Source organism: Oryctolagus cuniculus, chromosome 12 (genome assembly GCF_051225735.1).
Source record: "Oryctolagus cuniculus isolate XC-2025 breed Fujian yellow rabbit chromosome 12, ASM5122573v1, whole genome shotgun sequence".
In the NCBI taxonomy this organism is placed as follows: domain Eukaryota; kingdom Metazoa; phylum Chordata; class Mammalia; order Lagomorpha; family Leporidae; genus Oryctolagus; species Oryctolagus cuniculus.
The window spans coordinates 60,236,109-60,260,660 of record NC_142878.1 but is presented as its reverse complement, the minus strand read 5'-3'; the positions used below and the strand labels follow the sequence as shown (position 1 = coordinate 60,260,660).

The window sequence follows — 24,552 nt, the reverse complement described above, 5'->3', positions numbered from 1 at the left end:
AGGCATAATGATAAGAGGAAATGTGGAATTAAATAGAAAATAAGATATGCAGTGTAAGCTACTATTTTTGTGTGATTGGTAAATTCATAATGAATGCTTATGTTTTTAATATACTGTATATTTATCTTCTACTTTTATAGTAACATAATAGTAGTTATAGGTGAGAATCAGTTATTACAATATTCTTTGGAATTCTGTGGAGAAAAAAAATATATAATAGGCAAAGGAAATAGAACTCTGCTTTCCAGCTGTAGTTCATGTTCAATTTCCCAGACATTCAAATTTATCATGTTTAAAATAAACATGCCAGAAAAACAATTTTTTTGCTAAAAAAGTTTTAACTCGAAGACTGTTGTGAAATAATCATGCTTTTCCTAATCTGTAGTGTTTCTGAATAGATTATAGCTGTATTATCTATTTTACATAATTTGGGTCAAATCTTCAGTGCAGAGAAATGAAAATAAACACATGTGTCTAAATCAAGTTTGGACCAATGAAATATATTTGTTTGAAATATTCTCTGAACTAAGCTTTATTTGCTTGTGGTGCATACAATTGGACAATTATATTGTTATTCCTAATTATTGGTCATAAAGAGGTACATTTTTTTTTCTTTGAAAAAATTAAGAGGGAAGAAAATACAATTACATCTGTTAACAGTTAATGGCAGGTGCCTAAAAATTGACTGGTTTTGATAACAGCTCTACTAAAAGAAAAATTATTTTAATTTTTAGGTTGAAAGTAGTAATTTACATGAAGATAGGTTTTCTTTTGCATTTCTGAGTACTGCAAATTTATTTATGTCTATACAGTTTTTTAAAATAGGTTAGATCAGAGGGGAAAATCTCCAGAATCTTATTCCTGACAACATACAGGCAAGTGCCTGTATGTAAATCCCATTACTACCTGAGAAATTAGCAGGGAGTGATGGTGAGGAGAGGGATAGGTTTAAGTGGTTGTTTTATAGGAGATAAAGAGGGAAACAATGAGATTTGATAATAATATCAATAACATGAAGGATTCATTTTGTCCGACAGTTTCTTATGTTCCAGTGCATGATTAGACCTCAGGGTGTGTTAGCCAGGGCCTTGGGGACTCAGTCGGGAAAAGTTCTAGTTCTGAGCTCTGTCCACCAACTCAAGGAGACACATGGCGGGCTGGAGGGGGGGTGGGCCAGGGTTTTCTGGTGTTGATGTTGTTGCTTTGTCTTTCCTGGTAGTTGATAACTTTCCTGTTAATTTCCCATCAAGAGTAATTATACTTCTTAAGTCTTTTAAGTTGTATGTTGGAGTATGTTTTCATTGTCACTGTGATGAATAAAAATTAGGAAAAGGTATACTTGATAACCACATAGAGATCATGATAAGGTTTTATAAGTATTATTTTTAAGTTAACTTTCATATTTGTTATACTGAATATTATAGGAGGTATTTTATAATATGAAATTATACCAACAGAACAAGATATATCTGTCTTCTCTAAGAACTGCTCCATTAAACAGAAAAATCAGTTCTAAATCGTAGTCACTCCTTTCATGAGAGTTGCCCAAATATGAGAGTACTTCAACAAGTTCATGGAAAACTGGAAATAAAAGATAAGCTTATTTTGGTGTGAAAACATTTGAAATCCACGCATAGTTTTTCACAGTGCATGTTTTCCATGAACTTTTTGAAGACCCCTGTATTAATTCCCAAAGCCTAAAAAAGGGGTGAAAGTGGGGAGACAAGGGAAAGACCCAGGCTCTATTTACATTTTTAAAGAATGAGCCTAGAGTCTGAAAGCACACATAGGTCTCCTGAGTTCTTATGTCAACTTTAGAATAACGAAGCTGAAATTCCAACATTTGTTCAAATCATACAATGAATATTTTTAACTTTTGTAGGTTTGAATACTCCATAATAAGAGTCAGCATCTTGTTCTTTAAAAATTGTTTTGCATAATGTTAATTAAAAATTAAAGCACTATAAAGTTGTAAGAAATAACTGAATATTATATGTATGTTATATATGATATATATATATCGATCCAAGTATATCTTCCCTTTGTTGTTGAATTATATTGAGTCAAATTAGTTTTCAGCAAATTCATTTGCTGATTAAAATATCATTATGTGTATTTACTAGGATACTGTGTGTGCACATATCCAGAATTACTTTACTGCATTTTCCATTTTCATATATAATTTTTCACTTGATGTTATGCAGCTGTGTAGGTTCTTGAAAAATCTAACATGCATGAGGGCACCTCAAAAAGTTTGTGGAAAATGGGATTAAAATATATGTTCATTTTATCGCAAAAAATTTGAAATCCATTCATAGTTTCTGAAGACCCGTCATATTTTTAAAGTCTACCCTTATATTTTGTGAATGTCTTTAATAATGGAATGAAAAGTGGAAGTGATCTTAGGGATTATCTTGTCTAACTTCTTATTTTAAAGAAATAAAGGAAATGAGTCCCTGAGAAATGAAGTACATCCCTACTCAAGGTCACATGGCCAGTGAGAGGTGGCACCCTGGAGCTTTAATTCCAATCTAATGTTTTCTGTACCACATCCATTGAACCGTCTTTTCATTTGGGGTCCAAAGTGAGCATCAGCCCATTTCAGATATAACTTGAATGAAGTCTGGGCTTTTTTCTCCTTGAAGTCTAATACATTTTGCTCCCCCCATGCCTGTTTTGTATTTATTTAGAAGCCAGAACCATATACTGTGTAGAATCGGTTAAAAGAGGAATACCACCAATTCACCAAGACTTAATAAATATTCTGCTCTAGGCAGTCTCTCACACAAATGCCATAATGATTTAAAATATTACAATTCTACCATATCTGCAGCCTCAACAGAAGAGGTGCACATACAATTTGCTTCCAATACCAAGAGACTCCTGTGCTCTCCGTACTCTTTTCTAGATTTAGCAAAATTCAATGATGGTGTGAAATCAATTTTTTCTTTTTAACTTTCAAGGGAGAAAACACTGGCAGAATCGTGTTTTCTAGGGAAAGCTGTGTGTAAATGAGAAACCGAGGAGAGCAGCAGAGCGCTCTCCTGTGGCCCTGCTACTACAAGCTCTGCCCATATTGTCTCCTGCTTTTATATTAATTACAACTTGCATTATCAGCTGTGAGTCTGTAGCCCAGCAAATAGAAAATACTGCCCCTGGAGACTTAGCTTCTTGTATCTATTTTCCATCTCCTTCTATTGTGCTCCACTCAGTATTCACTGCTTTTCTCCTGGTAACACTGCTCTTTAACGCAATTACGTAAGAGTAAGAAGAGGACCATATTTGACTCTCAATTATTAAAGCCACTGGGAATAGAAACATGTTCACTCCTTACCCTCGGGCATCTTTTGTGATACTTTTGGCTGAAGGACAGGATACATCTTGTGGAATGCATATACCTGAGTGTTCATCCACACATATGCACACAGAGAGCCCTTCTCTTCGTTTTTCTACATACGTCATGTGTTTTTACGTGCTTTTGTATGCCACTTTGGTTTCAGGACTCACTAAACTTCTGCATGTAATTTGGCAGACAGCCAGGCAGTTATTCTTGAAGGATGTAAATTTGGAAACTATCTGGTAGGATGGGGGGGAAGGGGAGGAGTTGTGATACAAATATTTCAATCTCAGGATAAAAAATCAGCACTATGGGTAATGGGTTATAGCTTTTCACATAGGTTACAATTTCCTATGACTAACTATGACCAGGTTTTGTTTTTGTTTTTAAGTTTGTTTTTTTTTGAAAGGCAGAGTGACGCACATACACACAGGGAGAGACAGAGAGATCGTCCTTCCGTTGGTTCATTTCTCCAAGTGATTACAACAATCAAGACTGGGCCAGGCCAAAGCCAGGAGCCCAGAATTCCATGTGGCTGGGAGGAACTCAAGTACTTGATCCATCATCTGCTGCCTCCCAGAGTGTGCATTAGCAGTAAGTTGGATTAGAAGTGGAAGCTGAACTCCAACCACAAACTCCAGTACAGGATGTGGGCATCCCAAGTGGCAGCAGCTTAACCTGCTGCGCCACAGCACCTGCTGCTGACAACCAGCTTTTTGTTATCAAGAGTATCGATATTTGTCATTATAAATTATCACATCACCGTGGTAGGAGAATACAGATAACTTGGGGTAGCTCCTCAGCCTTGGCACTTGGAAGGATTTGCCTTTTCTTCCTTCTTTCAAGTCACATAGATATCATGTGAGACTCCTGAGTTTGTCAGTCCTTAAAACTAAACCATAATACATGAGACACTCTATGAAAATAAACATGACACATTTTCAGGAGAGCATTTTGAGGGGTGAGGGAGAAGAGATGGAGGAACTGCGGAATGGTAGATTAGTTAGTAGCTTGAGTCGGAAAACTCAAGACCCAGTATATAGGGAGGAACCAGCTACTCTTAACGTCATATTTGCTTGTGTAGCTCATTTTTCTCCGCTTTACTTTAGAAATCACCTCCTTCAGAAAACCTTTGAAAGTAATACACTGAATTATAAAATAATGAGGCTGGACTTTTTTTTAAAAAAAGATTTATTTATTTATTTGAAAGGCAGAGTTTCAGAGAAGCAGAGGCAGAAAAGGCAGAGGGGAGAGAGAGAGAGAGAGAGAGAGAGAGAGAGAGAGAGAGAGATACCTTTCATCTGCTGATTCATTTCCCCAAATGGCCACAAAGGCTAGAGCTGGGCCGAAATGAAGCCAGGAGCCAGGAGCTTCTTCTGAGTCTCTCATGCAGATGCAGGGGTCCAAGGGCTCGGGCCATCTTCTGTTGCTTTCCCAGGCTGAGCAGAGAGCTACATCAGAAGAGGAGCAGCCGGGTCTCAAACCCACACCCATATTGGATACTGGCACTGCAGGTGGCGACTTTACCTGCTATGCCACAGCACTGGCTCCTGAGGGCTGACTTTAAAGCTCAGCACAGGTTTGGTTGATAGGGACAAATCAGTGTGTTCAGTTGTAGAAGTCCTGCATGATCCATGGAAATCACTACAGTCCCTAAACAGAAAGACTTTCTCTAGCTTCATTTGAACGATTATATAATAACTATTGGATGACATTTACCTTAAAACATAGTTGAGGTGTTAGTGGTTAATTATTGTAATTTTCATAGGGGTAAGGAGCGTTTATAGCAGCCAGCTTAATAAAAAGCCTGCAGTGCATAAAATTAACATCGCTTGCTGTGTATACTGAAAAGTTTAGATTAGGTAAATATGTTGCACTTACGGCATTTTCTAAAAGAAGGCTGTAGCCTGTGTTGTTGCAGGACTAAACTCTTGCCATTCTATTATTTATTTATTTTTCCAAGTAATTCTCCTTACCGTTTATCTGATTACCAGCCAGCAAACAGCTGACACGAAGAGGTGGCAAAGCTTGAAGAGCCTCTGTATTCCGTTTCCCTTTACCTTGAACTTATTGGAGTGGTTTCTAACTTAGATAAAAGCGGAGCTCAGAGACATGCGTTTGTCTTCATGCAGGCAGCAGAGAACCTTGCTTTTTATTTTATTTTACTCAATTTCATTCCCTAATCTAGTTTCTCAAACTTTTCTTTGAGCGATCTATCTGGGTCATATTTATAGTCAGGAAATTTCTGCTTAGGGTTTTCACTTTGAATCAATTGCTTGCCTGATGGCAGCGCCAGTAGCATTATTTGATAGAGATGTTATTAATCTATAGACCTCTGAGTTACTTCATCATCTATCAAAAATGCCAAATATTAAGTTTAAATCAGTGTGTAACAGGTCCATAGAGGAGAAAATAAGGCTGTGGTTTTTTAATTGTTATTTCAAATAGGCTATTTACCTGTATTGCCTCAGCTGGGTTTCCTGTTTTATGTTGGTAACACTTTTTATGTGTTCCGTACATTATAGAATTGATTGTTGGGAAAAAAGACAGACTGGAGACTTTTTTCTTGATAAACTGTATAAAATGGCAACATGACAGGATTACTTTCAGGTGGCCAAGAGGTTTATATATTACCTATATTTGTGTGGATCTGTCTGATTTTTAATTTTATTCTGTTGCATTTCCTCTTTTAAGCAGTAGTATATTTTTATATACTTGTATATTTAATTCTTTTCCCGTCTTTCTATGACACCCAAAGAATTTGCTTGCCAACAGATCTGTAGGCTTAGTTGAAGTTGCTGCATACAGGTGACAAGTGGCCAGCTCTGACCTCACGGCTGGTTTGTTTCGTGTACTGTTGCTACTCTCCATTTTTGCCGGAGGAAATTCCATCCCTTGTCTGCCTTCATGTGGTGCTGATAAAGTCCTTCCTGTACATTAGAATTCCTGTTTTCCTTTAAGCAGCAGCAGGGTATTGGGAATGATCAGGAAAGGGGAGGAGAAACAGGAGAAGAATATAGTCAGCAAAGTGGCTTGAGCTCTGACTCTTGGTTTACCTTGCGTGTCCTTTGAAACAAGTGGCTCTTCCTGGAAAAAGTGCTGCTGCATAAATGTAAAGCCTCCACGATGCTCAGGTGAAAGTCCTGTCTAGCCTACTCAATGACTAGTGACTCATATTTGTTTCATTTTAAAAATTGTTGTTTGTGTAAATTAAAACAGAAATTGATAATTTATTCAGTATTGATATGGTGGTTAATATCACTGCATCTGTTGGTTATATAATCAGTTAACTGCTGCTGATTTTGAGAATTCATGTAGGTTGTTTTAAGGTAGTACAGTAGTACAGTTGAAAGATATAAAGAGCGTACATTCTGGAGCCTGTGATTTTTTTTGTTTTAGGGAGTCGTTGAATTTTGTAGGCATTCCTGTTCTGAAGTCTTTAATATCCAAGAGCGCTGGGACCTGTTTCTTGGAAGAGTATGCCCTAATTGAGATAACAAGTGAAAAAGACTATTTCATTCTTAGTTTTTTTAACTTTAATATTATCTTTATTGTGGTTTAAATTTGTATATAATATACCTATATAAAACATTTCAGTTTTTTTAAAGACTTTATTTATTTGAGTGGTGGAGTTACAGACAAAGGAAAGGGAGAGACAGAGAGGTCTTCCATCCGCTGGTTCACTCTCCAAGTGACCACAATGGCCAGAGCTGGGCCAGTCCAAAGCCAGGAGCTAGGAGCTTCTTCTGGGGCTCCCAAGTGCATGCAGGGGCCCAAGGACTTGGGCCATTGTCTACTATTTTCTCAGGCCATAGCAGAGAATTGGATTGGAAGAGGAGCAGCCAGGATATGAACCAGCACCCATTTCAAATGCCAATGCCGCAGGCAGAGGCTTCACCTACTATGCCACAGCACCGGCCCTATTTCAGTTATTTCTAACAAGTGTGTACACTTATGTAATCAACACCTTATCAAGTTATAAAGCATCTCTTCTCTTTTAAAAAAAAAAATTTAAGACTGAAAAAACAACACAGTGTAACATGGCATGTAAGTATGCCCAGCTCCACAAATACTAATTTGTACACTTTTTTTTTGTCTTTCTCCGTGTCCTTCCTCTTGGTTCCTCATTTACAACTGAAATGGTAACTGTGGAAAAATTCCTTCCTTGACATCTGACGACAGAATCCCTCATCTTGGCGAGACCACGATGATGCAACCTCAACCCACTCAGCAGGCACCCCAGGACCTTCCAGTGGGGGCCATGCTTCCCAGAGTGGAGACAACAGCAGTGAGCAAGGTAAAAGGTCAAGCATTTTCCTTGTGCAAAGCAGGCATGACTAAAATAACTGCCGTATTTTATGATATCAGAACATCTGCCTCCGTGTGAACAGGAGAACGGCAGGTTAGGGAATGTAATCAGCTGCTATTTAGAAAGACAGTATTTCCTCTTCTTAACTTCCTTAACTTAAATCAAAGTATGCCTTCTCATCTTTAAGTAGGCATTACAATCACAATTGATTAGTTCTGCCAATTCCTTTACAAATTTGGTTATCTACACTTCTGTGTGTATAAGTAAATGGAATGACATCCCAACTTCATTGCTGTAATGCAGTAGCTTGAATTATTCTATAGACAGGATATTTTATTTGTAATATCAACTCTAGGAGTTCTCTGTAATCAAGCAATTGTGCCTCAAAAGCACATAGGATACAAAAGTCTGTTCTTAATAACTTTGGAAATACTGCAGGAATTTCATATGGAATCTTATCTTGGAAAAATGGCTTTTGAAATTCTTAGAAGAGTATTTTTCGTCATTTCTGTTCCACTGACATGGAGACTTTTGTCACAAGTCCTAACAGAATAGCCAGAGGGCAATGGGGACAACAACTGTAGATGTGGAGGAAGACTGGTGCAATTTAGAATACCTTCTACCATTTAAAACTCACCTGCTGCACAGAGAACAATTATGTATTGTAGGGGTGACTCTTCTATGGCTAAAATGATAATTCAAAGGAAGAGGCATTATTGAATGAGGGCCAGGAAAGTGTATAGATTTTACTTTTTAATATTTTACATGAGATGGTGTCTGATCTCCTAGGTCTATTTCATCTCTATTATGACTGTGTTTATGGCCACAATATTTAAGCATTAGACAGGCTTCCAAGTAAAGGACAGTTTAACAGCTTGAGCTGGAAATACAGATACCATTGAAAGGTGGTTGATGTAGAATAGGCACCTTTCCTTCTCCAAGTCTCTGGCCATGGATTTTTGATTCCTGAGGTTCTAGAAGAATCGAGAAAAATGTATTTTCTAGGATGAGATGCCATTCAGTTGATTCTAGGTTTAAGCAAGCTGCAAGTAACACAGAGATGATATTATCAGAAGGTAAATTGTGGAAGGAATCGTGAATTGTTTCTATTCAGGTTTTATATATTGTTTGTATTAGATCAGTTATACTGTATACAAAAGGGACTTACTTGCAAGGCATTTTGAGGGAAACTTGCCCATAGATTGAATGGATCTGCAATGCAATGACTGTAATTGTAGGGTTCCCTGGTGCAGGGATGGACTTCTCCATGTGGTGAAATCTGGAAAACTTTCCGTGACTCCATCCTCCCCACTGTCCCAAATTGTGGCAGCACAAACGGTGAAAAGTATCTATTAATAAAAACAAAACTCCTTAAAAACTGTAGAAAAGTGGGGAAAGAGAAAAGCAGACTTAATGGTCTAATGAGGCTATCTTCCAGAGACTTCTTGTGTGTGTGAGGCTCACTTTGACCTTTCACTTTGCTCAGGAGCCCAGCGCTTCATTTTTCACATTCTTGCAATTACGTTAACGCTTCAAGCATTTCTGACTCCAAGTCAGCTAGCAACACCAGGCATAACTCAACACTGTGAGTTTTTCTCCTCTCTGTAGATTCATTAACAGGTCACCAAGGTCCCAACTGAAATTTAAAACTGACTGGTTCTGTTGGGTTAGTTGAGTTATGGCGAGAGAGATAGCAGGAAAGGGCCAGAGAGAAGAGGGGGTGGGAGAGGGAAGACCCTGGGGTTTTGGAGCAGGGAGTAGTTGCAGCAACAGGCAAAGCATGACGTTTCATATTTTCATTACTTTGTTTGGTTGTTGTGTTTTTTTTTTTTTTTTTTTTTTTGTCAGGAGACAGAAGAGCTTTGAGATTGATACACTGGGTAAAAACAATACACATAAACCCCCTATGCCATGGGTAGCCGCACCCACTTATCCCATGTTGAAGGATTTGATCCCTGTGGGATTTTGTTCCTTTAATCATATCTCTGTGGGATTAACGAATGGACATGGTAGCTTATGTGTAGGAGCACTAGGAAGTCAGTCATTTTAATGTATTAAAGTTGGAGAGGAAAATGTTATGATTCCTATAAAATGGAGACTGTTTAGGCCTGGAGAATTTCCTACCTGACTTACTGCATCAGTGGTGAGAACACACATGTGTGAGAGTACTCCAGCGTTTTAGAGCAGACTTTAAGTTTTGAAGGCCAGACGTGAGTGTACTTTGTCATATTCATGCCCACCCATATTAGTCTTTGAAGCATATTTTCAAGATATTTTGTTATTTTGTTCCTCTGAATTGTCCAGAGCAGCTTTCAGTGGGAAAGATTAATTATCTGCTTCAGGGCAAAGTCAACAGAGATATTGACTGAAATCACATATGCTTATCCTAGGTTAAATCTTAGGGTTGATGTATAATGGAAAACCTGCAAGGGAAATTTATGTCCTTTGTATTAAATATATTATAATGTTTCACAGGAAACCAAGTTTGCAGTTTAGAAAAGAGTTTTCTTGCTTATTTAGAATTTATTAGCACAACAGGCATATGGAAAACTGTAAAATGATTCAGTTTCAAAACAAATTATGATAAACAGGAAAAATAGGGTTGAATTGTACTAAATACAATGTTTTCATACACATTTTAAATTAAACTTTAATAGCCATATGCTATAAAACAATACATGCATTTACGTTGCTTTATAATTTTTGTGAATATTCTTACTATACTGATTCATACAAATCTTTACTTTGGAACCTAAAAATACCTTATTTTATGGCCTGATAGTAAACAGCTACAGTTACACAGGTGAAAGGTCATCTTTTCCTCCTTAATGTTTGTGCAGTAAGCCAAAAGGAGGGGGAGAAACCCATCACATTTTTAAAATATTGTAAGAAATGAACTTGGTAGAATGTAAAACCTGACTTCGCTGTATCTTTCAAAGAGCACATGCCTAGTAGTAAACCATATAAATATGAACCAGACTTTTCATTCACTCTGATTTCTCTTGCTAAAAGCAGCCAAAAGGAGGGCGTTTGCTTGTTAGTCACATTAGAATGAGGTAGGAAATCTGGTTTTTCAAGGGTAGAATTAGGGTGCAGACTCAGTGCTCTGAGGAAGTAACTGGCCTTCTTTGTGTCTCGCTTCCCATCAGTAAAATGGGGCTTGATAATAAGGCTTGGGGTCCCTAATTCTGTACCTGCTGAGTCAAAAGCTGCTTTGTATTTCATCGTGTATTTTGCCAGAGTAAAGACGAGGAAGCAGCCCCCTTGTTCCTAGAGCACTTTGAGAGCCTTAGATGAAAGGCACAATATATGTACAAAGTATTATTATTATTGATGGGTTTGTGTAACTCCCATTAACGCTGATGGGAGTTACGCATGTGAATTGGCAAGAGAATAGACCCCTCAGTGTTTAGAGCACATGAAATTTACATTTTTTCCAGTGCTGTAATTGAGATGTTGACAAATTGGAGAATATTGATGAGCCTTTGTTTTAAGTATTTCGTGCCAAGTTTGTTTTATTTTTCCTGGTTTGAACAATGGTATGGGTTCAGCGGCAATGAATAAAAGGGGTAGAGTAAAGATAACTTTGCATTTCAATATTTTGATGTGCCAATATGAAATAAATTGTCTTAGGCAAATGGAATATGCTGTTTTAATCATTAGCTATGCATGAAAGAAAAATTGATGTTGACATCTTTGCTGTAAAATCGTTGTAATGGGGCCTTCCTTACAATTCATTTTTGTAAAATTCATTTTGTACATTTTGCAGCAATTGAACAATCCCTGCACTGTGAATAGGCAGGATTCCCAGAAATACCGAGACAGTTGGCCCAGTAACTGCTGAGCTCACACTGCACACCACACGCACGTTAACCATACTGTTGCCAGACCCAGTGTAACCTAAATACATTAGCATTCTAGCATGGATAGCTCTCTGAGCTTTCAGAACACAAGGTTGTAGAAGCCAGCATACGTCACCTCAACTCTGCCACCTACCAAACCCCTGCACGGGTGCCCCTGCCTGACTTCTGGACAGTGGGGCTAGAATTCCGTAACTAGACACTGTTTATTTATTATACAGTTCTTTAGCAATCATGGTGTCAAAATCTCGGAAAATCTGAATAGTGAATATAAGAGCTTAGAGGAAAGCAAAGGTCCACAAGGATAGTACACATTTGAGTTGACAATGCATAATACAATGTTATAGTTATAAAACTATTTTATAACTAGCTTTTTAATAGTTATTTTATAGTTATAAAACTATTTTCCCCACAGAAATATTCCAGTTACATATTAAAGGCAGGGGGAAAACCCTCAAACCCACTTATTGTAGGTCTTGAATATGTTCTATTGGGATTTCTTATGCAGTCTAGGAAAACTCTGTCAATGGAATGTTTTCATAGTGGCAGCAATCTCTTTAAAATAACCCTAAATACAATATGACAGATGCCATCTGGCATAATCTTTTGCTAGTTGCTTTTAACTTTTATTTTCCTAGAGCTAAGTTCATCTAAAACTGGTCACTTACTGTTGTGGTAAATACAATGACATTTCTTTTCCTTTCTGTCCCCCTAAGTATATATATAAAACACAATTCTCCAAGACATTGGTTGACTATTGCCACAGAAGAAGCTGTTGTGTGTAGAATATTTCTATTGCCTTTTCTTTCTCCTTTTTTCTGTCCAAATAAAGTAGAAGAGATTACCATCCTGGAACCATCAGCAAACAGGCAAACAATTTCTGATGATTTTCTTAGGACTTTCTGAATAGTAACTATTAGAAATAAAATCAAATTCTTCTCATAAAGAAATGCTCTAGGAGCATGTAATGGTACCCATAAATGCTTAAAAGCTTTTTATAATTGCTGTTAATTTTGAGTAATTTCTTCCTATATGGATCAACTTACTTGAAAAACCCAGAATTGGGATTTCTAGTTTTTTTTTTCCTTTCCCAACTTAGTCATGTAAAGGGATGTCTCCTGATGCCAGTTAGAGTTTAATTTAGAGTAGTAATTAAACTTGAATACTGCCTCATAAACAAAAGATAAACAATAAACCAGCCACGTTCCCTGCTGTTTCATAGCTTTCTTTCCCAGATGTTTTAGCCTGATAATTTTTACACAGTGAACTACCTAACTTGGAGTTTTGTGGACAGAAGTCAAAACCGAGGTCTCTCTCTCTCTCTTTTTATAATTCCCCCCAAAAAAAGGAAAATGGTGGGGATTTCTACTATATGGACTTTTTAAAAAATTCTGATAAACACTTCATGCAGATGTGCTTTAAGGATCACTATAGTTCTATTTCTTAGATAGTGCTTTTTTTCTTCTTCAAAATTAATCTGGGCATGAATGTTCTTCACAATAATAGGAAGAGCAATATAATCTTGGTAAGTCAAAGAAAGAAAAGCTTGGCAATGGAAAAATTTTTCTTTTTGCCCTTCTCTCTGTTTCCCAACCCCAGTGTTTTCCCATCCACAGACATCCTTACTTTATGGCGCTACTCTTCTTTGGGCTACAAGGGTTTCTCTGTCCAGTTCTGGACACTGTCAGCCATGATCTTTCTAATTGTCAGGTACGAGTTGGCCGTTCAATGCAGAAGCCATGTTATTTTCACTGGGTGGGGTAATTACTGAAAGCTGAGAATAGCGGCACTAAAGACAGAGGGATACTTTCATGATCCCATTAGCATAAGAGTGGGTAAATTATTCATGCCAAGTGAGGATTCTATGGGGAAAAGTATAGTTAATGCACATAGTTTTTAAATGTATCCCTTTCTGCTGTGAGACTAAATTCTTGTTGGAATCAGTTCTCAGACATTTACGGGAAAGCTCTGGTGGCGTGTTAGATGCAGTTCATCTCTCTCTGTTTGCAGCGCTCTCAATAGAGACCATCTGGCAAAGATCCAAAAGGTGATTAAACAAAATGATCAGCTCTTGTTGCTGTGTTACATGTCCAATACTCTGGATTAAAAAACATGACCCACGACAGTCAAGCTAACGTCATGCCGCCCCCCTTCCCCCTCCTCGCTCCGTATAAGAATTCAGATGGTCCACAAATGTGTGTGCCATCTTTGTGTCCTTATGGCCCATAATCATGAACAGGTTGTGCAAATGGCTCTTTCTGTAGCACTGTCTGTTCCAGCAGCATAGAAGCATTTCATATTAATTGGGTCAGTCTAATATTCATATTGACATGGGGAAAAATTACTAAAATTTATTCTTATAGCAGACAATGAATATGTGTGCTTTCTGCCATGAGGGAAGTGAAATCTGACAACTGGCTTGTGCAACTGATTAATTTTTCTTGAAACTGGAGAAAATCAAAGCATGAAAAACTGTCATTCTGTGAAAACAGTGCACAACCCTTTAGAACTAAACAAAATGGATTGGGTGGGTTGGGGGGGGGAGTGTGTGGAAATGAGCTCTGGTTTTAACGCCATAATCAGGGATGAATTTACAGTGCCATTCGGAAGAGTCCTCCCTCCCCATAAACAAGCTGATAATCACAGGGAAGCTGACTTCCAATTAGGGTTTCTTTCCCTCGCATGGATCAAGGTATTTATGTGTCCTCCTTACGCTTTGATATGTTACTACTGAGTTGGTACATTTCATGTCAAATTCGAAAGTTTGGAAATAAAATGTTTTATTTTGAGGAGATCCTGCTAATAAGCAAGGTAATTTCAACCAATCATTTCACGATTGAATTAAGGTAAAAGTGCCAAGATTTGTGACTAAGGGACAGATGTATCTTATCTTTGGGGGTTTGCACCAAATGCCAAGCAGAAATATAAATTGAACAAACCAGACATTGTGAGGAAGTCATTGAAGAAATATTGAGATGAAATCTTGGAATGAATTATATATGTATATTTATAACAATGCTGTGAATTGCTGACATGTCACATTTGCATAAGCCTGAACTGTGATTCTATTAAGGGGCAGTTTAATGTATGTTGGTTAAGGCACTCCAAATACGAAACTGTTACTCATTAGATTATTCACAGATTATGTCTGGCCATCTAGTATTATGGGAATAGTCTCTGCTTGATAGTATAGGATAAATTTGAGTGCATATGTCAAGAAAAATAAAGAATAAAGGAGAAAAGAAAAAAAATTCTCAAAACCACTTTAAAACATCATCAGTCCTTGTCAGTTACCCCTTCTAAGGGGGAGCAAAGCAGTAGGTAGAAGACAGTCGGGCACAGTGCTCAGGGAGGGGCATTGAGGTCCCCTAGAGTCGGGCAGTGTGGCAGATGAAAGGGACTCACATAGCCTTGGGGATCTTAAGGCTATTATAGGGCAACTCATGCTCTGTTATCATGCTGATTTTTCAATTGATTTTTGGCTGAACAGTACTTGTTGAAGCCCTCCAGAGCGTCAAACACAGCCTTATGGTGCTATACATTGTAATACACGTGTTCTGTTTTCCTTTTCATTGTCTTTACTTTGCTTCGGAAGAATAGCTGTAATGACGCCATGTTATTTTTTCTCCTTTCTTCTTTCTTTCCTGGTTCTACCTGCAGACACTTTGTGGAAATTATTTTTTTTAAGGTGTGGGGTCAATAGTAAAAGAATAATTTCTTATCTTTCTGTGTTCACATTTGTTCTTAATTTGGTCTTGAAAAATATTTTGATGTCAGAACAGACAATAATAAAAACCATTTTTATCCATGAAAATTTATCCTTCAGTAGTACTGTGTTTTACTACTATTCTAATGGTCAGCAAGAAAGCAGCCAGGGAGTTTGACTGAAATCTAGTTCCTTATTAAAATGAAAGTGAGCCATCTTTGTATCCCTGCTATTCAGTGATAAAGTTCCCCAGCTTATGCAAAGTGAGGTCTTGAAAAGCAAAACAACGGAAGAAGAGCCAGAGCGAGGGTGTCTTTGGCTTCTCTTCTACCTAGGAAATTCTTACTGATGAAAATCCAGTCCTGATAGCCTCTCCTCCATGAAGCCTTCCTGATTTGCTGGGGTACGAGGCCAGCGCTTCCTTCTCTGCACTCCAGGGCGTTTTCTAGTTTTCACATTATGTTGTAATTATGGTATTGGATTTCTGTCTCTCTCTCCTAGCTTTTCAAAGGTACAGTTATCACTTATTCAACTCTCCAGCATTATTAGTCAGTGTCCTGATGACTCGATCACTAGGTTTCATCTTTTCCTCTTTCAGATTTCATCTTTTTGACTATCTAAGGTAGACAGATTGATCAAACCTTTGTACTTACTGACTCTGGTATTTGAACAGAAATGAATTAGTCAGAACTTATTGATACATTTGATCAAATTCTGTTACATCCATAAAAGATGAAAGTATTTTGTTTCACTGGAATTTTGTTGTATTTAATACTGCTTCAAGTAGATCATCAGATCACCTTAGAATTCTTTTAGCTATCGATAGGTTCTTGCAGTTTAGTTTCTCATTTTAAGTACTATACTTAAAATGGAATCTTCTTTATTCGTCTTTTAGTGTTCTCTTAAATTAAGTACATATGGTCTGAATTTGGAAATGGAGTTTCTTTTCATTATGGTATCTATACAAGAAGGTATATATAGTTGTCTTTAAATGTAATGGTGAATTTAATAAGGGAAATTGCTTAATGTGGCAAATAGTTTCCCGTGATGAACTCAGGGACCATTTTGCTTGTATTTTTTTTTTTTAGGAAGGGATTGACCTTGGGGGAAGTCATTGGTCTTCCTACACAGGTAAAGGGGCCTGGAAGTAATTCTTGAATATTTTGGTCCCACGTGGTTTTGTTGATTTCCTACACATGTCCTCCAGCTTTTTAAAGTTTGTTTTTGAGCGAATACAATTATCTCTGGTGATGCAAGTAAAACCTTGCAGTGAATTCTTTTTTATCTGCATGACTTATTGTCTAGAATGTTGGACTATGAGTCCAGGGACTGTGCTCTGAAGTTATGGTTGCATTGAAAAAGACACAGACCCAGGAGACAGAGAAAATGGGTTCAAATCCCAGTTTTCATTCTTATTTGTTACATACAATTCCTTCATCTGTAAAGTGGAGAAAAAACTTAAGGTTGTCCTTAAGATTCTACTTAGCAGAATTCCATGTTTTAAGCACATAATTTCCCTGAAACTAGTCACTGTTAGTTCTTTTGTTCCCCTTGTACTCTGTCCTTTGCTGACCTTAATTAGCTCTATGACCTTGGATGTGTCGCTTAATCTCTTCAGACTTGTTCACCAGTAAAATGAGATTAAATTAGATGGTATTTTAAATTCAGGCTCCAGGAATTTGTTCACATTCATGAGTCTTTTTTTATTTGTATACTTTATCTTTTAACGTAGAGAGGGCCTGCACAAGAGTATAATCTGAATGTTTTCATTTCTTTGATTTATAATGTGTACTTAGATAATACTTCTGTTTCTTGGGTTTTTTGTTTATTTAATCAGGAGAGCTTTTTTCTTCTCAGTTTGGCAAGAAAATAACTAGATCTTAGAGTTTATTCTGAGAATAGTAGAATGCTACAATTTACATGAAGGACACCTTAAGGTAGTGGTGTTAACATCAGTAGACTATTCTGTTCACTAAGTATGAGGTACATTTTGTAATCACAGGGCAACTTCTCCATCTCCATGATATAACTAGAATTTCTGTTGAGATTTTTGTGCTTCAAAATAGAACATTACAGGTCTGACATCCTACCCTCTCCTGAAATGTATTCCAAATCATTCCAGGAAATCAAGGTAATTTTCCATTGGAATTTTACAGTTAGATATTTGTAACTGAATTCTAATTATTTTGTACAGGATACATAGATGATTACCTGTTAGTAAAAAGAATATTTTCTTAAAACACTTACTCCTTAACTCTTCCTGTAAGCTGGAAAACTTAGTTACCTCAAAACCAAGCATTCTTTTTCTTTAAGTTAGAAGATTTTCAAAAGTAGACTGAGAGTGTAAAATTTCATAGATCTTCTTCCAACTAACATTTGTAACAAATGCCATCCACTAAAATAAAACTTCCAGCATTTCTATGTACGAAGTGTGAATGATAAAGAAAAGTTGATAAGTCATCGATTATTGGAAACTTGTGGAATCCACCATTGGGTGGACAGATTGCCACATACCAAGGCTGATGTGTAGATACACATACCTGTCTGGAGTCAGGAAGCTCTCAATCTCTCAAGCATGGCACTCTGAGAATAAACATAGGGAAACCACAAGGTTCCTTGCCTTCTATGGTTTACTGTCCTCCCATGAAGGGGAGTAGGACACCACAGCAAATGCCCAAATAGCTCTTATGTATGGCAAATACTCACTTTTAGAAGGCACAAGTCCAGGCAGGCTTGTTGATATTTAAGAAGGCAGCCTGATACGAGAAGAATGGCAATTTTGGAAGCAGGTGGATATGAATACTTCTCTTTGCCCTGCAACTTCCATGCAGCCGTCTTTTTAAATATTAGTTTCTTCACCTGTAAAGTGGGGATCATAATTATCTCGTAGGGTAGTTGTTAAGATTAAACTAACATTGATGTTTTAAAAATCTAGCTTGGTGACTGATTAATGGCAGAATTCAATGAATAGTCTCTCCCTTCAACATTATTGATCATAGAATTGATAGCAAGCACTGTCCTAGGTACCAGGGATAGAAAGCAAATATGTGGTCCTTTGCCTTAGTGAGTTTATACAGTAAGTAAATAAGCATTTATGAATAAATAAGTGCTTATTTACTAAGTAAATTACTAAGTAAAATGTATCTAATACATTTTACATTGTATCTAATACATTTCTAATATATCTAATAAAATGTGTCTAATATTTTATTAAACACATAGGGTATTTCAGAAGAGGGAGTGATTCTATCTGAAAAGACATGTGGAATGCTTTACGGAGCTAAGGAGGTTTGAAAATGCTTTGATGGTTTTCAATGGGCGTTTCCAGGTGAACAAGATAGGACAGGTGTGGGAAGTAAGTGGAAGAGCTAATGCAAAGGCTGAAAGGTGTGAAGCAAAATGGTTTGTGTGCATTAGCAATCTTACTGATGTTGTTCTTTGTGTCAGATAATGCATGGTGAAAAGGGAGGCTGGAGTAGGGGTTGCACATGAAGAGTTTACCGTGTGATGAAGCTTCTAGTTAATCCTATAGAGCACTATTTACCAAACTTTCCCAATGATGTGAAACTCCTCATGAGCATGTAAATACAGATTCCCAGGCAGACCACAGACATACACAATCAGGATTTCCAGAGGAAGTGCTATGTATCTGAATTTTTAATCTGTTCCTCCCTAGAAACCTTACTCTAAGGTATGAGAAACCCATTAAAGAAGTTTAAGCAAACAGAGACTATGATGACAGTAAAAATTTAAAACCACTCTTGTAGAATGTGGTGAACACCTTTGTGGAAAGCAAGACTAAATATAGAATAAGGGTTCATAATGCAGGAGACAGATGAGGTTTGAATTAAGGCAGTGGCAGTAGAGATGGAGGAGAAAGAATTAACACAATACATGTGACAAGAAGAGAGGTAGACAGAGCCCAGAATAACTTGGGGGTCTGTCCCTCAGAGGAGTTTATAAGTTAGAGTTTTTTCTTTTTCCTTGTGGTGAGTTTTGATCCTTCAACTAGTAGAAAAGAGGAGGAAGAATATTCCATGTGTACATGCAAAGTTGTTGAAGTGGAAATGCTTGGTGCACCTTGGGTGAATAATGCATAGTTCTTCTTGGAAATACAGTACTTCTACTGCAGTGTGGCATAGTGGGTAAAGATGTGGCCTTTGTCATTTGGCTTGCCTTTCTTTAATTCCTCAGATCTGTCACTTGTCATGGTCCCCTATCCTTCACTTTACATCTGTAAAACAAAGGTAATAATATCTAATCTAATAGATTTAGGGGATGATAGGGATTAAATGATGTGACTTACTTAAAGCAGTAATTTTATGTGTAAGTTCACACTATGTAAACATTATAAATTTTTTTTATTTAAAAGTTGCTTTTAAGATAGGTCAGCATTGACCCAGTGAAAGTGACATCATGATGAAGAGCCCAAAAATGAAATTCTATGTTTATACCTGGGAAGGGGAAATTATGGGTTGTAAAATTGGAAAAGCACTTACCTGTCCTGAGCCTGGCTTAAGCGCCTGACACCAGTCCCGGTTCCCAACTTCTAGCCAAAAGTAATTCCTCTCTTTTCAACTCCCAGTGCATGTTTCTCTGACATATCATGTTCCCCTGGTGCTATCGTAATTGGTTACAAGACTTATTTATTATTCTACTTGACTGTAAGATTCTTGAGGACAGTTTCTATGTCTTAAGCATCTCATCCCTCTCCTGCCCCCCACTGTGCTATGATAATATAGGAGGCCTTCCATAATTATTATTTTTTTTTGAAAGGAGGATTGGGTCCATATTGTGAAGGACATTGAATAGCAGGCTGGGAAGTTTGTGCTTGATTTGGTAAGTAATAGGGACCTATTGAAGATTTTTGAATGGGAGTAGTGACATAATCGCCTTCCTTTTGAACGCAAGTGACAAATTCTTCACTATGTCTTCCATGGTCAAAATAGCAGACCCGTATGCTCCCCTGAAATACTGTCTATTTGAAAGAATGGATATTCTTTTGAGTGAAGAAGCAAATTTCCAATAGCTTTTTAAAAAGAAAAAGAAAGCTTTGACATTTTCTCTAAAGTAATTCAAGTACTTAAATTATTGTGATTCACAGAGGTCCTGTAGCATCATTCTAGAAACGTGTAGAGAAGGACACATTTTTGTAAATTTTTATGCCATTGTACTTATTAACACCTGGAAATGACTCAACAGGATTGAGTGAATACGTCATCCTTAATGTTTGAAAACTATGATTCAGGGGTATTTAAATAGATTTTACTTTTTAAAAGGAACTTTGTGATTAGATTGAAAAGTACAGTAGAGCATGATTTCTTTTAGGAATCTTCTTGCATCTTCTACTTAAGAGGTGGATTTATAATCAATTTTAGTTGAATAAAAAGCAATTTCCTCTGTGGTCAGAAGTCTTGTGAACTTTGGCTATGCTTCCATAGAATGTCCTGTTAATCTATCTTTGTAGTTGCACTTCACTGTATTAATCCAGCAGTGTGCCTTGAACACCCTTAAGTGCTTGATTCAAAGTAACCACCATGGGTTACAAACTCAAAATGTATGGATGAAGATGGCAACAGACTCTTACCCTGACCTAACTTGTATTTATATCTAACTTGATGCATAGCACATGATAGACTTCCCTTCCTCAAAAGCAAGCTAATTTTTTTTCTTGAGTGGCCACTGATTTGGAGGTTGGGTGGTAAATCCATTGTGGAAGGGGTGGGAAAGAAAATATTCTTTCCTTATTTGGGACTGGATGGCTTGGTTGTGCTTGTTTCAGGTGTTGAGCAGTGGATTGGTCATACTGTCCATTCTTTGAGAAATTACTGGGAGACAGATCTGTAAAACTTTAAGCTGCCTGCAATTCGTTATTGTGGATCTCTGGTTTAGCATCTACATCTGTTGATGATGAAAAATTTCCTTACTTTTCCTGGTTGGTGAATGATCCTGGCAGGCATTTTGGTCATGTTCAGGGATATTCAGGAGGTTCAGAATTGTAATCTCTCTTGGTCATCCAATGAGATATCATCTTTATTCATAATTTTATTGAGTAATGTGGGGTGTGATTACTCACTTGCATGTGCCACCCTCTTTTGTCCAAGAGGAGGGAGAAATAGACTGGGCATACCTTGTCTCTCCAGCTTTAAAATGAGTATGAGGCTTGTGGGACAACTCACACTGTCTTTGCAGTACATTGAGGAAAAGCTTGATTTTGTCTTTGCCAAGAGTTTTTCTACAAGATTTTGAACTCTTGATAGCCATTAGCTGAGAACATTACTCTTCTAGTTAATAGCCTCCTAATTTTCATAGATAAGAACATGGGCATCTTTGAAGAACCAGTACCTCTAAGCATCATCAATTTGCAAAACTGAGGAGAAATACTGGTTTATTTCATCCAGATTTGATGTTTGCACACACATGAACTACATACCCTAGCATAGTTAGCTACTTCATGGATGAGAATTTTCTCTGTGTTTCTTATTTTAAAAGGAATTTTATTTGCTCAGTTTCTGCCAGTAAACTTGAGTTTGTTTCAGCTGGAAAAAAAAGAAAGAAAATTGGATCCTGGCTAAAATAAGATTATACTGTAAAATAATGTGCCAAATTTTTTAAATTAGAGAAAAAATATGACCCTCTCATGAGCTGGTTTGTTGTTCCATATATTGGGCATTTAGGCAGAAATAACATGGAAGCTTCCCTTGTAATGTTTTTGGGGATCTTGACACCTGCTTTGCAGGCAATAGTGAAAGTGGAAAGTGAAGGCTTAGATGTCTTCTTGCCTCTTATGACATCTCCACTCTAGAGACAGTGATTGCTGAAACTGTGACATTTTAACTTTTTCATCTGCATGGGGGTACCTCTTCTTTTTAACTTCTTACTTAAAAATCACTGACTTCTTTTTGAAATGTTGTCTAGTAACATTTGCTTAGTTTTTATGATAATCTTGACAGTAGGAGACAAAGAATACAGAGTTGAAAAATCAATCTGGATTATGGAGGGCCACTCAGTGGTGCTTGCTCCATAGATCTGCCCTATTTATTACCCTTGTGCCTAAGCAAGTGTTCTGTATTTAGTTTAGATAAATACACAGTAGTTAATAAATTGTGATTTTAATTTCATAATTAGCTAATAACTAATAAGTCAAAGCCACTTCGTAGATTAGACTTAACTTTGTTAACTTTGGCTTAATGCTTATTTCCTTATTAGGGATATTAGCATCACCAAAATTGTTGTCTGTCAAAATGGTGGTCACCAAGTCTGTGATGCATTTATGAAGAAGAATTGAGTAGTCAAAGGTATAAGAAAGCAGGTACAAGGGGAGAACCTAGGCGTGTTGTACTTTAAAGTTATCTTTGACGAAAGGCATGGGATGATGTCATGTGCCTGGCACAATGTAACTATGCATTTAAAGTTAATATTAGTATTATTATTATCTCAGCTCTTAGGGACTTACATTACATCTTTGTGTGATGAGGATGCTAGAGCACTCATAGGTGTTTTCCAACTGTAACACGCTATATCTATTAATTTTCAAGGGATATGATTTCTATAAAAAGATTTCTTTATTTATTTGACAGGTAGTTATACAGAGGCAGAGGAAGACAGAAAGATCTTCCAATCTGCTGATTCACTCCCCAAAGGGCCATACTCCCCAAATAGCTGGACCAGTCTGAAGCTGGGAGCCAGGAGCTTCTTCTTCCCCATCAGGGGCCCAAGCACTTGGGCCATCTTCCACTGTTTTTCCAGGCACATTAACAGGAAGCTGGCTTGGAAACAGTCTCAGGACAGCCGGACTTGAACTGGCACCCATATGGGATGCTGGCACTGTAAGTGTCAGCTTTATCCACTGTGCCACAGCCCTCCCACTACAAAGGATATGCCCTCCCACTACAAAAGATATGATTTTAAATCCAAATCATGTCTGCCAAGTGATACCTTACATTTAGTTTTAGATTTCTAGTTCTTACATTACATTTTATTTGATTTTCCCAGAATTTCTCAGCTTTACCCATATTTTCCAGATGAGGTGACTTGGTCTGAGAAGGTCAATTATTTGTCTGTCACCACAGAGAAAGGAAGCAGGAGAGCTAGGACAAGGTCACTTAATTTTTAAAATGTTCTTTACTTGCAAATTGTGTTTTGCATAAGAAGGTACTCAGTTAACAAATGATGTAAAACTTAATGAAGGCAACTGACTATCCTGAGAACGTCATTAAAACTCCCCATGTCATCTCTAATCAAAAGGCTGTCACCCTCCTATTATTTCTTTATTACAACCCTTTATTTTTATTTCTTCAAGTTAAGTTGGAGCCTGAGCTATCATATGCCACTTGTTAGAGATTTTAAATCAGTGATTAATGCTTTGAAAGAGCAATTTCTTTTCCCTATTTTTTTTCTTTATATTGGTCTAGGGTCAATCTGTGAGTGGGAAGGGGAGAGATCAGAAAATAAACTGCATATTCTAAAGGCTTGGTTATCGTCTCCTGGTACTCACAACTGTCAAAGAATACATGAGGTGCTTAAGCATGAAATAATGATACTGCTTTTCTTGTGAGATTTTTCAAAAGTTCTGTTTCATACTCATCAACTTCATAGATAAGTAAATAATGCTTATGTATATCTTAGTATTTGCTCTTTGCATCAGGCATCCACTGCCTTTGGGATAATAAGAATTCTACAACCCAAAGAAAATCTATCAGTTCTATTAATAACACATCCAACTGGATCAAAAAAACTGGAGAGTTAGTGAATATTTCATATTGTGGGTTTTTAAAAGATACTTTTGTGAGAATAAAAAGGAACTTTCTCAAAGCTGTTCATTTCAATTTCCTTTTTAATTTGCTCACCAACACCACTTAATCACCTCTGCAACCTACTAGAAGTGCTCGCCAGATGGACTTTAAAGAAGTTCAGCCTAGGTGGTTTCTTTTGAGCTATGAATTGGCTTAGCATCTTATTTTTATCTGGCTTGAAGTGTTGAAGCAGTAAAATAAAACCACACTCTAATTGAAAGGTGCTTCTGCAATATTCAAACCACAGTGTCAGTCACAAGTGTTGTTCAAATTCTTCAGAGTTCTTGAATTTCTTAAAGGTATTCTGAGTGTTCACAGAAAGTTATTTTTTCTGCCCTATGACAGAACAGAAAAGAACCAATCAGAACTTCCCTCTTCTCTGCAGCAGTAGTTTTTCTCTAAAGCATTTCTAGACATACCCTTTAGTTTTTCACTTGCAGGGTTGGTCCTGACAAATCCCCAGAGATGTATCTAGGTGCCTATAGTTGTGTCAAAGCACACAGCCACATGTCCAGGTGCTGTGACCTTACTTTGCTTGCCAGCAG

The 24,552-nt window shown here is 37.2% G+C and overlaps 1 protein-coding gene across 17 annotated transcripts in view; it reads left to right on the top strand.

Annotated features, from left to right (window-relative positions):
- MEIS2 (Meis homeobox 2) overlaps window positions 1-24,552 on the top strand; it is a 240,005-nt gene that overhangs the window by 11,232 nt on the left and 204,221 nt on the right. For all 17 annotated transcript variants that reach the window (XR_016217537.1, XR_016217538.1, XM_089309419.1 and 14 more), the window contains one exon: window positions 7,520-7,634. Coding sequence is in view for 15 of the 17 variants with exons in the window: in XM_089309419.1 (XP_089165545.1) it covers window positions 7,520-7,634 (115 nt within the window). In the remaining 2 variants the exon portion in view is untranslated. The remainder of the gene's footprint in view (window positions 1-7,519; window positions 7,635-24,552) is intronic.